The sequence below is a fragment of the Toxorhynchites rutilus genome, chromosome 1, assembly GCF_029784135.1.
Source record: "Toxorhynchites rutilus septentrionalis strain SRP chromosome 1, ASM2978413v1, whole genome shotgun sequence".
In the NCBI taxonomy this organism is placed as follows: Eukaryota; Metazoa; Arthropoda; class Insecta; order Diptera; family Culicidae; genus Toxorhynchites; species Toxorhynchites rutilus.
In genome coordinates this window covers 61705128-61719383 of record NC_073744.1, presented here as the reverse complement: position 1 = coordinate 61719383, position 14256 = coordinate 61705128, and the positions used below count along the sequence as shown (strand labels likewise).

Below are 14256 nucleotides of genomic sequence, written 5' to 3'. Positions count from 1 at the left end.
GAAAGGGCAGTACCGTTTTTCGACCATTTTGGATTGTCGCGTCTTTTTAAACGTATTTTGGGTATAGGAAAAAATATATGTAATAATACCCTGCTGTACTACGATTTATTTGGAAACCCATGCCTCAAACTATGGTTGCTTCTCACCAGAGATTGGTTAGTTAAGTTTCTAACATGTATTCGCCTTTTTCCTTTGTTTATTTAATTAGGCTCAAGTGGATAAAGAGCCATCATCTAGCAGTACATTTTTAAACTTAAGTGTAAATAGATAATGACTACATAACTTATTAACTTTAGTCCAACAAGCACAATCTGCAGCACATTCCGCAGAAAGCCGCTCTTCGATGGATGCACGTTCATTCCGAAGCCCAGCGCCTTCCGAAGACGGTATAATGATGGAGGAGAGACCACGTGTCCAGCAGCAGAGTTTCCAGAGCATAACCGAACTGGATGCAAATCTCCGGCGAAATTTCTTCCTCCTGATAGCGATGGACATTGCGAAAGGTCGCACGCTGCATCTTGCGGTCACGTTTGGTGTGATACTTGTGGGCATCGGTGACCAGCTTATTGGTGGTTTCGATCAAATCGGAAAGTTCCTTGTCAAGGAAGCCGTTGTCGTAAGAGCCGGCTCTCTCCAGGATGAGTGCGATGGTTTCCACGGCAGCCATTCTTACATCAAGGTAGGGTCTCTGTAGCATTCCGACGTGTTTGTAGATCGAAGGAATCATGGCGTTGTTACTGTTGACAAGGGAAACCAAATCCCCCGAGGGAACTAGCGTTAGCAGTAGAACCCAAGCGCTAAGAGCGGAACTGTGAAGGGCAGCAGTATCGGTATTGGCACTACTCGGTATGTTGCCTCCTTTGAGATAGCTGGCGGAGAAAATTCCCCCGAAGCTCTTCATCAGTGGAAGCAAGTCTCCAACATCATCCGAACCAAGAAAATTGTGCAAATCCAAAGCCATTCAGTGCCTTTCGAGGCGGGGGTATCCTGTGCGACCACCAAGGAAACCGGCTTTTGCAACTTGATCAACTCGTCAATGTCTCGACTTCCTCGAGCTCAATTACCAGCAGTGGATTGATGCGTGCAGCCCACGCCTGTTCGGTTGCATTACTCTTCTTGATGGATTTCTCGTTCTCATCCACTAACGTCATCTTATCGATCGTATCGGGGTTTTAGTGATGTACAGCATATTTTAGGTGTACCGGTAAGTTTCTTCGGTTCTACAACAGATGGCGTAACGTGATGATTATTCCAGAGAATCAAATTTCCAGACATTCGTTGGAAAGCTACTGTCATTATGCGTCTTTTTCAGTATATGTCAAAAAGGCGAAGCGTAAGCGTTGAAGCGTTTTTGCCACTTCGAATATGTCGAATTTCATACCAACGAGAGTGTTTTTGCGGGTAGTGTTACTTCATTACTTCAATATAAAGAAAAATGCTGCGGAAAGTCATCGCATTTTGGTGGAAGTTTATGGTGACCATGCTGCAACTGAGCGAACGTGTCAAACGTGGTTTTCACGATTTAAAAGTGGTAATTTTGACTAGGAAGACGAAGAATGTTCCGGACCGCCAAAAAACTTTGGAGATGACGAATTGGAGGTTATACTCGATCAAGATCCGTCACAAACGCAACAAGAACTTGTAGATGCACTTGTAGTAGCTCGGCAAATCATATCCGATCGTTCGAAAGCAATGAGAATGATCGGAAAAATCAACATCGACGGCCGCGTGGAATATTCACGGCCAGAAGGTTGTGCTGTTTGTTTGGTGGGACCAGCTGAGTGTGGTGTACTATGAGCTGCTAAAACCGAGCGAAACCATTACGGGAGATCTCTACCGACGACAATTGATGCGTTTGAGCCGTGTACTGAAGGAAAAACGGCCACAATACGAGCAAAGACACGATAAAGTTATTTTGCAGCACGTCAATGCTCGGCCGTATGTCGCGAAACCGGTTAAAACATACTTGAAAACGCTGAAATGGGAGGTTCTAGCCCACCCACCGTATTTTCCAGGCATTGCTCCGTCCGATCGATGCAACATGGCCTGGTTGACCAGCACTTCTCCAATTTTGATGAAGTCAAAAATTGGATCGATTGGTGGTTAGCCGACAAACCGGCCGATTATTTCCGCAAAGGGATCCGTGAAATGCCAGAAAGATGGGAAAAAAATATGACTAGCAATAGGCAATACTTTGAATATTAAATTTGCAACCATTTTTGAACAATAAAGCATTAATTTTTTAAATAAACGAAGAAACTTACCGGTACTCCTATTAGTTGACTGCCAGGAATACATTAATTCGAGTCTAAAGCGATTTGTCCACGGCATTCTCGATAGCCTGGATGAGCTTTTCCTCGTACTTTTCGAAGCCGCCACCCCCTGCTCCACTTATTGGCCATAATTTCCACACGACCAAGCCATGCCCGAAATCTTCGAAGATGAAAAATGAAAATCGACTCTCCTTTCACTAGCTTCACTTCGACTACTACGGCATTCGCCGTCAACATGATTTGGATTAACTAGAAAATGAATTGACGAGCGTTGAGAATGAGGATGACTGATGAGCTATCTAGCAAATGGTTAATCTAGTTGGCGTGACTAGTGAATACAAACGTATCTATTCATTAAATCTGACTTAAAACCACACTTCTACTTCCCCTGACACGAATTTCGTTTCTCACGTACACAGTCTTATTTTTACTGTCAACATAAAGTGAAACGAAAACTTAATTTCTGATGCAAAAAAGTAGTTACTCCATCAATGGACGGTTTATTGTTTACCCACCGTGAACTCAAACCACGAACTTAGACAGCTATCAGGTATGCTATACAGGTCCCCGAATTAGAATTAGTAAATATCGTGCAAAACTGCGTGTAGTTTGGGAAGAATTTTGACCAAGATTGTAGTTCACTTTGTCTCCGAGTTCAATTAAGTTGAAAAAAAAACATACAGAATAATGGGTTTATATAATAAAAATCACAAATTTGTCAGTGTTTCTTATGTCAAACAACGTTAAACTCAAACATCGATAAATGCATACGTGATACATGAGAGAGAAACGAATTCATTTTGGGGGGAATCTCTTCAATATCCATTGAAGTTCATTTGACGGGAAATAATAAAATGAGAAAGTTGAGTCGTAGAGTGAGATAGCAATTAAACGCCAGAATGACTGTTGAGTAGGGTGCCAATGAATGTATGGGAAAAAATCGACCCTGAAATTTCAAAAAGTTACCCTATACAAAATGTTTACCACCTCGAAAAAACACCCTATGCCAAATATTAGCTCAATCGGACTTAAGGGAGAGTGACGCAAAGCGGTCAAAGTTTGAGTTTTTTGAAAATCGAAAAATTACCCCTCCCCCCTTGGGTGATTTTTCGATTTTCAAAGGAAAAGGAAATTGCATGAAACGTCGAGATCTAATGTCATCTCGAAAACAAAATTTTTATCAGAAATCGACACTCTGGGACTTTTTTTTTCGGAATACGAGACGAAACATATGGTTTTAAGTGCCAATAAAAATAATTAACTCGATTTTTCATTCGGAACTTGTTGCGAAATGTCGATTTGCACGATAATATACCCAATGCAAAATATTAGCACATTCGAACTTCATTTATTAGTGTTACAGGTGTTAAAATTTGAGTTTTTTGAAAATCGAAAAATCACCGGAAATCGGTGTTTTCAAAAAAAAATTGATGCCAAATATCTTAAAATTGCATGACACATCGAGTTCTAAAAAAAAATTTTGTTAAAAATCGACTTTTCAGGCTGGAAGCGACCAAGCGCCAAAAAAAATGTTCTTACCATTTTTTTTCGAGATTATTATTATTATTTATTTCTTTGTTCATCTGACAAATGTCATAATGAATATAAACATAAAAAACAAATTTTAAAATACAAACACATTAAAAAACACGAATGCGTCCAATCCTTTGACGAAACCTGGTAGATGACTCTCCAAACTCGAACAGATCTTTTACTATCGAGAAAGCACGAATCATTCCCGTTACGGGTTCATTATGACCAAAACTAGAAGAACTCTGGATGGGGCACGCATATTGATGCGGGAAAGCAGCACGGGTGAGTCAATTTCATCGTTGAGTTACTTGGCGACGAGCGTACATTGTTGATGTTTCCGTCTTCGCTCAAGAGTATCCAACCCTAGCAAGAGACATCTGTCAGGATAAGGCGGAGGATTCTGAGGACAGCGCCATGGCAGGGAGCTGAGAGCACGACGAATGAACTTTTTCTGTACTTGTTCAATACGTAGGATTCACGATAGTTGATAGGGCATCCACACTACAGAAGCATTTTCCAAAATAGGGCGCACTAATGAACAATATAGCGCCTTCAAACAATAAGGATCCGTGAATTCTCGGGAGATCTGTAGCACGGTACCGACTTGAGTATTTGGAAGCCCCTCGTTTCTTAGTTTTGAAGTTCAGATTCAACACAAACTCGGTTGTGTTAATCTGAGCTTCTCCTTCTGTATTTGTTTGGATGAATGGCTGAGCGAGCGCCTCTCCTCTTTTGGTATTTGAGCGACTAGCCATAAAACAGTACTGGGCGGCTGTTTTAGCCAAGACACCCACATACCAACACCCCGAAAGACTCATGCTTTCCTTTTTTTGCTATTATTTTCGTTTGGATATTTCTTCCAAACAGCAGAGTCTTTCGGCGGGTTTTTCTTATTCTTGAACTTCGAAACCCGGCGAGCACCTCGACTTGAACTGTGCTCGGGAGTTTAAAGGGTATCGCCCGCGAATGTTTGAATGCCGGACCAATAAAAACACAGAGGAACTTCGGTATAATTACTGAATAGTTAACATCGTTAACTATTACGTAGTTCCGGTACCAATTAGTATTCCGCTGATCTGAGGATTCACCGATATGCTCGCCATTCCTACTTCAAACGTGGAAGAGGCTGGAGCGGTTAGTTATTTGTCGAACCGCGAATAAATTACAAAAAGGTAATAGTCGATGAAAAAGGTGCATCGCACAGTCAGAGCGTTTAATTTGATTTTTCCTTTTTTTTGTGTTTTTCTATGTACCTGTAAGGTAGCTAGTGGTGTAGAAAATAGTCGAAAAGTGAGAGAAAAGGTGTTGTACCCCTACCGACTAAAATTCGAGGTAAGTTTGTGGCACGTGGCATAATTGTGATTGTGGTTTTAATCTAAGTTATGGCTTGTGTGTGGTGTACATATTTCCCTGGTGTAGGAAGGACCGCTCTCTGACCCCACAATTGAGGCTTGGACATTGCCAGCACATCCGGTGGCCGCGCGGAGTACGCTGACGCATAGCACTCGCGCAAGAGGAAACTACATCACGGAGCCAATACAATGTGCAGTCGTCGCATCAGTATCGCCATTCATCGCTGGGAACGGCGATAAAGCAGAACAACTCAGCGTAAATCCTAGGTCGTGAGTAGAACCTTCTTTATCCGTAATAACATGCGCATGTAGGATAAGAATAGAAAGCCACACCACTAACAATAAAAACCACACAACAATGCCACACCGCGAAGCACTACGCCGATGGTAGACCAATGCCCATCGGTATAGAACCCCCAAAACCGATATGAGCGAATAGTCATGATAGTAAACGCGCCATTCCTAATCTTTTGAGTGCTATGGTTCGAGGGTTCGAAACCGATAGTAATACGTAGCAAATAAAATGTAAATGTTTAGAGTTAAATTTATGATGCATTAAACGTTTTCTGGGTTCATGTTTATGAATGAGTTTCGTGATCGGAGTTAGTTGTGTAATGTTTAAATGAGTTAATTTATGTAAATAAATAAATGTTGTTGAGATAGAGTAGATCTAAAAGACTCTACATTTACTGGCTGGCGGTGTAGCCTAAAAACCCGACAAACCGATTAATTTTTCAGTTGGTTACGAGTCCAGGGTTGGGACTCCTCTTCTTGTGAAGCTTTGCAACCCCCGCTCACGTCTCTGAAACTGGTTTCTTCAAGGTGAGTGGAGCGGACATAATTAAGTTGGTCCAGTGAGGAGAACTTTTCGGCATAATCGGTATTAATTGGACCGGTCGAAGGATTTTCTGTTGTTGGAATTGCGGAACGCGGACAAACGGTGTCGCGAGTCCGACTGTAGCGCAGGTAAAAGTCGCGGAACAAACCGGGGTTTGGAAGGAAAGGACAAACCCGCCCTTAGGTGTTGGGTGTCTCATCGCCGGGCAAAGCGAAAACACGGCTGTTGGTCTCCCTCGCGGGAGTGGCGCTTAAGCCAACCGCTTACCTGCGTAAACCCTCCGGTAGCGACGAACTCGCGCGCTTCCCCGGCGTCGCGGGTTACAGATCCTCAAGATGAATCCAAGTTGACGGTAGGCCTTGGAAGCTAACGTCAAGCGATGTATGCTGAAAGTAAGTTTCGGATCCAGTATCACACCGAGGTCGTTCACCTGATTGACACGGGCCACATGGTTTCCCAGAGAGTAGTCAAAGGATATTGCCTCCTTCTTGCGCTGAAATGGCATGATAACACATTTGACAATGATTACTGTCATTTTGATAACAGTAAATCTTGACGAGTAATGCAATTCTAAGACATTTGACATCAACCTTTTTTTTTTTTGAAAACCCCGATTTTCGGTGATCTTTCGTTTTTTTTTAAAAAAAACTAAAATTTTACGTCTGAGACACTAATAAATGAAGTTCGTATGAGCTATATCGTGCAAATCAACATTTCGCAGCATGTTCCGAATGAAAAATCGAGATAACTATTTTTATTGGAACCAAAAACCACACGTTTCGTTTCGTATTCCGAAAAAAAATCCCAGTCCTAGAGTGTCGATTTTAATTTAATGCAATTTTAAGACATTTGACATCAACATTTTTTTTGAAACCCCCGATTTTCTTGACTCTCCCCTTGGGTGATTTTTCGATTTTCAAAAAAAACTCAAACTTTGACCGCTTTGCGCCACTCTCCCTTAAGTCCGATTGAGTTAATATTTGTCATTGGGTGTTTTTTCGAGGTGGTGAACATTTTTTATGAGGTAACTTTTTGAAATTATAGATGGCCATTTTCATTGGCACCCTACTGTTGAGTGTTGTTGACGGAGGAACTGCTAAAAGAAGCCACAACTCATTTCCAATTGAATACGAATGCAAATTTCTTCATAGTCCGCTGACTATTCTCCATGATTTGAGTTCTTCGTCCGAATCGTCCATTTGGCGGGTTTTCACTTCATAAAGTTCTAGAACGGCAACGAAATTAAAATAAACGGTTTTGGTCATACTCAACATTCCACTCATACCACATATTTTGGTTGGAAATGACGCATTTGCGCGTCGTCAAGCAAATAAGTACTAAATATTTGCTCAGGGTGTTTTTTATGTCAAATATATTTGATCAGTACACGTTGGTAAATTTTTATCTGTCAAAATGTGTCAAATATCTGGCCTCGGTCAAACAGTGTACGAGAAACTTCACAATTGCAAAAGTTGCTAAAAGTGATGAACGAAAGATAGAACACAAATTCGGAATTCGGAAAATACGCCTTAAATTTCACACTTTGATAGCAGAACATTGGAAAAAAAGAGTGAAAGCAATAAATAAAACTCAATTAACAACCGGAGATTGGAGCTGGATGTCGATTAACAACCATCATTTTATCATTTATTGGTTTAGTACCAAAGTGTTGCAGGCTGAAACATTTCGATGGGATCAGTGCGTTCTATTTGATGATTATAATTTACCGTTGTAAACTGAATGATTTTTAATACAAACGATCCAAAAGTCTTGGCGTCTCAAAAAAAGGTTGAAACGTTCATCAAATTTCTAAAGTACCAATTAGACAGATAATCGTGTTCGCTGTCAGGAAATGCTAGGATTTCCTTTGAACTCTTCTAACACAAAGATCTGTTTCATGGTGTGTTGGTGTGTTTTTCCCATCTTTCAAAAAATTAAATATCCTATTTTCAACAACAGTTAGGGATGAAACGCAAAGGTGAATTAGGATGGAAAACATTAATATCCATAATATTTTATTCATCCCTCTCATCATCCAGTGCCCTTTGTGTGTGCACACACGCACAGCATCGAAAAGCAGGTCTTCCGCTTCTCATTACACTTCAAATCCACCCCACATTCTAGATTTAGGAGAAGACTCGACACGGGGAGTCGACAACGGCAGCGTGTTCACAGGAAATGAAAGAAAATTAACTGCCGGAGCGAATAATCGTCGCCAGTCGGTGGTGAAACGTGGAAAGCAATTTTCTCACCGGATCCATCGCTCTTTAAATTGGCATGGTAATAAATGCCCTCGGATACCACCTACCCGGCGGAAAATCTGTCCCGCTCGTGCAGATGGAATGCCAGCTGAATCTCACAATATGACATTTCTGTAAACATTTTACATTTTCATCAGTCGGTTTTCGGGACCGGGGAGCCCCAGGTAGGGTGCGATAGTGAATGTGGAGCTTTTGGGTAGGTGATTCCAGGCACGGATTCCTCAGTGCCATGTGTCGAGTGCACGTGACTCTATGGTGATTCTCTCTTTTCCATTCGCTCTTTTCTTTGCTCGACCTTTTGCCAGAGTATTTGCATAACACCTGGCGTCATACCCATAACAACGCATTTTCGTTACTGCATTATCCGGAGGCGGAAGCGGAGGCGAAGGAAGCGAACCGAGGGATGTATGTGTGTAGGCTCTGGGTTTGGTTACCCAACTTCGCTCTGGAAGGATGAAAGAGATGATTCAAACCAAAACCATTCCACGATCCTGCAAGCATCCTCCTCTAGGAAATAAGCAGTTTTTAACCCCCACTCGCTCATGTTTCCGACAATTGAAACCGAAGCTGTTCGTTTCAATTTCAGCTCCCGGTGGAAATGGAATTAAAATTGTTACAGCTTCAAAAGAGCTGCACAATTCATGGAATATTCAACGATGGGGGCGACATTCGTTGCGTTGACAGGCGCCCCGGTTTTAGTCGCCATAGGTGTGCGGAATTCAAACGAACGCACTGCAAATATGTATATGCGCACGGTGAGTGTTTCTTTTTTTTTTTGCTGAAATACCGTCATTAATTATGCACCAATGCTTGCGTCATATTCTTCGGTTTCGCGAAATACGAAATATTCAAATGCAACTTGAAGGCTATCACAAACACTTTGACACGGAGAATACCATTTTGTATTTGGAATCAAATTAAAATTAAGTATCTAGATAGGTTTCAGTAGGTTTTGAAAGCCCACCTCAATTTCTGGACTATTTCATCAAAAACAACCACCGTGATTTATAGTATTGTATATTAACTAAACCACTCTATAGCCATGAATTTATAGGATGAAATTACCACACTTCTAGAATAAAAAATAATGAATGAAAATTTACTTTTCTGTATCGAATACGTATTCTATGCAATACAGTATGACGTTTTCTCGCCAATTGTGAAATAATATTGAACTGAAATTGTGTCTGTCGTGTTTTTGTATGTGTTGTGCGTTGCGAAATATATAGCCAAATGGTTAACCCATTAACGACCAAGCTGTAAAAATTATTTTTTCGACGAAAGCCATTGGTGTAATTTTGATTACTGACACTAAACGAACTCCAATGTTCAAGAATTATTTTTTCCCATCTTCCATTTTCCGGAAAATTACTTTCGAAAAATCGAAAAACCCGCACTTTTTTTTGTAAGTACAAACATACTGCGAACTAAAAGTCACTTCAATTAGCAAATATACGGTATTCATAAATGCATCAATTTTGAATTCCGGGAAGAACAAGAACAGGAGAATGGAGGTCTCTAAGTATAAACCCAAATTAATCCACCTAAGACGAGATGTGGCATTTCTTATTTTATGTAATTTTAACTTATTACTGGCAGGCTTTTTCTTTCAAACGAAAGCATATGCTGTTATTTTTATTGTTAACTGTGGAGAAATGTCAATGCTTAAAAATAAGTCTCCCCAATTATCCATTTCCCGAAAAAATTGAACATTTTCCAAAACCTGCAAAGTATTTACCAGAGTACTGCGAAAAGACAATTGCATAAAGGATTGGGAGGCTATTATTCAGTCCGGCGAAAGAATATTCACACAAACAATCTCATTAGAATCCTCGTTGCACGTACTGATCATTTCCTCCAACTCCTCCACACAAGAAATTCTACGGGCCGCCATCACCTAAGGTTATTACGGACAAAAAATCATACAGATTTTCAATAATTTTTGCTAAGTTAATCGATATTTGCAAACATTCACAATTGAAAATGCAAGAATAAATGAAAAACCTTCCGTCTTCTAAAGTAAACAAATCAAAATGCGCAGCGGAGGTTAGATGTGTTGGCCAACGTTCGATTTTTCGAACACTCAATTTCCCAGGCTGTTATTTTCCTGTGGGAGGCACAATCGAATGATTATCGCCCTATATCACAATATATGTCCTTTTGTCAAAGCAATACTGTAGAAAAGTTCTTTTTTTTTGTATTTAATTAGGTTTTTTAATTAAAATTGAAAACACCTTCCAAACATACTTGCTTTAAATCGAATTTATTACCCTTATTACCCTTATAGTTACTCGAAATTGAATGAAATCGATATAAATGGTAGCTAATAAATTAAGCTATCTTTTGGTGCAAGAACATTACCATATGGTTCCATTCCAAAGATATGAGAAATTATAAAAGTTGCTGTTCAATTTTTCGAACGCTCGGCCTAAAATGGGTTCAGTTAGCGTCGTGTTTTAAGTAATCGAATAACTTAAGAATCTCCATTCAAATTTTATGATTGCAGAACTGCCTTCTTCAAATTTTCGCGAATTTGACGATTATTTCGATTTAAATATGATTAGCGATTGGGCGCACCTTGTTCCATAGATCTGCCTTGAGCTCACCGGGTAGTTTGATAGTATGGCAATCAAGATAAGTGAAGTGGAAGGTAAAACGTAATGTCAGAATTGCCGTTCGGACGTATCCCGTAAGTTTGAACTTATTTACATAGATGGTATCCAATCAACACTAAACATTGACTACAGTTTCGCCGGCACGGTTGATTGCCGTTATGAGCCAGCACAAAAAACAAAGCTGCAAATTATACGCCAGTGGCGGTACCACGATCAAAGCATTCCTTGAATCACATTAGCCGAGCCAACTGGCGGAAGCATATGCATAAAGGTTACTAGGTTACAATTTTCAACGACAACTGTTTATTTATTATACTGCTTCAAATACCTTCGACGAAATCAAATGTAACCATATCAACGTAAGTAATAACATAAACAAATCCAAACTTTTCGTCTTGCCATTCCTCATACGTCTTTTCTAAATAGTGTAAATTACGAGCCACCTGTTAACTCCACCATCTTGATGGCAATGACAGCTAAATTTGCAACACATCTTGACTCGCGGATCATATCCTCTTGGCCGGGGCTTGAGTTGACGCGATTTAAACAAAGTGTTTTTTACGTTGTCACATAAAGGTCGATTGTTGTTGTCTACACAAAGAGTTTTCAACAGAATCAAGATGACCGGGGAGTAAATCAGCATGGAAGTCCGAAATTTTGTTGTTCAGACTCATTTGAAGCAGATTTCACAACGGATGATTGCAGAGAAGTTCGGAACAAGCCAGAGAGCAGTCCGTGACATTGTGCACAAGCATAAAGCTTGCGTTTCGCTTGCTAGCAGATTCGAAAGAGATCGATGGAATGATGGAAACAAACGCAAAAACTTTTGGTACTTAGGTTCTTAAGCTTTTAAACAAGAAGTGGCGCAAAAGGGTGTGGCGGAAGGATGATGAAGGATTGCAAGAACGTCATTTGCAGACTACAGTCAAGCACAGAGGCGACAATGTAATTGTGTAAGGATGCATTTACTGTGCTGGTGTTGGAAATCTGAAGCGAATTCACGGAATCATGACAGTCTGTCTGCATTGACATCCTTATGAACAACCTGAAGGAATCACTTCGAAACAGATTCGTTTTCCAACAGGACAACGACCCGAAGTATACACTCTGTCCAACTTCTATAAGACCACCAGATTACGTTGCAACACAAACATTTAGAATTTCAACAAGAAACATTCATACATTGTAGAATGTTTAGAATAAAGTATATTTAACGTCAATTTCATGCATTTCTTGCTTGAAAAATACAGTTCCTCGTTCCGTAAATCACCCCAGTACCCGTTGAAACCATCAGGACACTCCACATTGAACTTTTTTTCGTCACTGAAGATAACCTAGCAAAGTTAAAAGTGAAAAAGTAATTGAAGAACTGATCGTTACGGTATGTATTCTTTTGAAAACGTTCTTTGTCATGACATACCATGTCCCACTGTTGATTCTTGTGAGCTTTGGCAAAACTCAGACGTCTTTTGATGTGTGATGGTGTAAGATTGAGAACATTAACCTTTTTAGCTCCCTTTATGTAAGGACTTTTCACCAAAATTTGACGAATTGTATCCCGTGAAACATTTGAACTCAAAGATTGCTTTATTTGCATGAGCGATTTTCAAGTATTCGAAACTGTTTTACCTATTTCCCGATTATTCCGGTCAGGGAGCTTCGATTTACGTGGGGCTCTCTTCTTTTCTCTATCTTTGAGGATTCGTCAAATAATTAAGAACTACTTGATGGGATCGTCCAATCCGACGAGCAATTTCTCTAATTTCAACATTTTCTTGGTAAAATGCATCGATTTGTCCTTTTTCTCTATCCGTGAGCACTTTTCCTTTCAACATTTTCCAGATTTATTAATCCAATTAACTAAAAACAACGGAAAACGTAACTGGTCTTATAGAAAATTGACACTTGAAACATACAAAAACATTTGTTTACGCTCAACGCTTGCACACACACATATGATGCAGTGCAGCAATGATGCAGTGTATGATAGCTACCAATACAAGTACACTATAATATAAATTGAAGCGTTGTTTGTTTATAATGACACAAAGTAGCAAGAGCATCACCTGGTCTAATAGAAGTTGGACAGAATGTAGAAGATTAAAGCCTTTTTTCCGTTCACGTAAAATAAAACTCCTTGAATGGCCACCACGAAGTACTGATCCCTACCCGATTGAGAACCTGTGGACCATTCTCGACAACAAAGTGGTGAAAGATGGTGTCACTAATAAGGACCCTTATTTCGTAGCTCTCCAGAAGGCGTAGAACAAAATCGACCCTCACCACCTCCAGAACTTGGTCGATAGTATGCCCAAACGTCTTCAGCAGGTCATTGAAGCTTCAGGAGGCCACACTAAATATCGACGCTAATAACTTTTTTGCTTTTATTGTGTGATTCGTTATTTCTCGAACTCGGGTTTTATAATTGTTTTCTATTTTTGTTTTGCGTGCCATTGAAATGAAATATTTGGTTTATGTTTTATGAATTGAATCTTACACTGATCCCATGAAAACTAATCGTGCCATACATCTGCCATTTAATCGAAGCCGATTCTAGATTTTGGCGCCAGTTCTAAAAAACAACCTTTCGCCTGTAATTGATGTCAACATCTGGTTCAGTGATCCTATGCGCAAATGGTTGGTACATTCCCTCAGTAGCTGCCGCTAGCTCTGTCTCTGTTAGCTTTTTCACAGAAGTAAATCGTAGAAGAAGCGATCCAAATGTTGACAATATGTTTCAAAAAAAAGTTAGTTGGCCTTTGGTGAGATAAAAAATTGATGTATACTGAAAAACAAATCTACAAAAAGTTTTCCCAATATCGAAAGGAGCGAAAGCTAAAAAATCGATTAACTCGATTTTCTCGAGTACAAAAGATCAATCCAAAAAAATCAGAAATCAGAATGGAAAAGATCGATCTTCTAAGAATCGATCCGAGATCGCCTAATCCTACACTGAATGACTTACTTGCTGCTATGGACTCTTTTACTCGATCTTAGGATCTGTCAATCAATATTCCAGGACACTACCATTTTTGTAACTATTGCACGTGAATCCTCAATGAGCAGCGTGTATTTCCTACTATTCCTAAATCATCACATCTCATTTCAATTCCACAAGTCAACAATCATCGAGTTGTGTACAATCCAGGCCCCGGCCAAGAGAATATGATTCGCGAGTCAAGATGTGTTGCAAATTTACCATTGCCATTGCCAAACTATCAAACTACTCGGTGAGTTCAAGGCAGATCTATGGAACAAGGTGCGCACATTCGCTAATCATATTTAACTCGAAACAATCGTCAAATTCGCGAAAATTTAAGGAAGACAGTTATGTAATCTCAAAATTTGAATGGAGATTCTTAAGCTATTCGATTACTTAAAACA

The 14256-nt window shown here is 39.9% G+C and overlaps 1 protein-coding gene and 1 pseudogene across 1 annotated transcript in view; one reads left to right on the top strand and one right to left on the bottom strand.

Annotated features, from left to right (window-relative positions):
* Window positions 1–233: 233 nt before the first annotated feature.
* On the bottom strand, window positions 234–2713 carry LOC129781703 (interferon-related developmental regulator 1-like; annotated as a pseudogene).
* A 1314-nt stretch (window positions 2714–4027) lies between these two features.
* Window positions 4028–14256, top strand: part of LOC129781690 (pickpocket protein 28-like) — a 36219-nt gene continuing 25990 nt past the window's right edge. Inside the window, exons 1-4 of the mRNA XM_055789266.1 lie at window positions 4028–4126; window positions 4930–4978; window positions 5071–5138; window positions 5226–5428. Coding sequence (XP_055645241.1) covers window positions 4028–4126; window positions 4930–4978; window positions 5071–5138; window positions 5226–5428 — 419 coding nt within the window. The remainder of the gene's footprint in view (window positions 4127–4929; window positions 4979–5070; window positions 5139–5225; window positions 5429–14256) is intronic.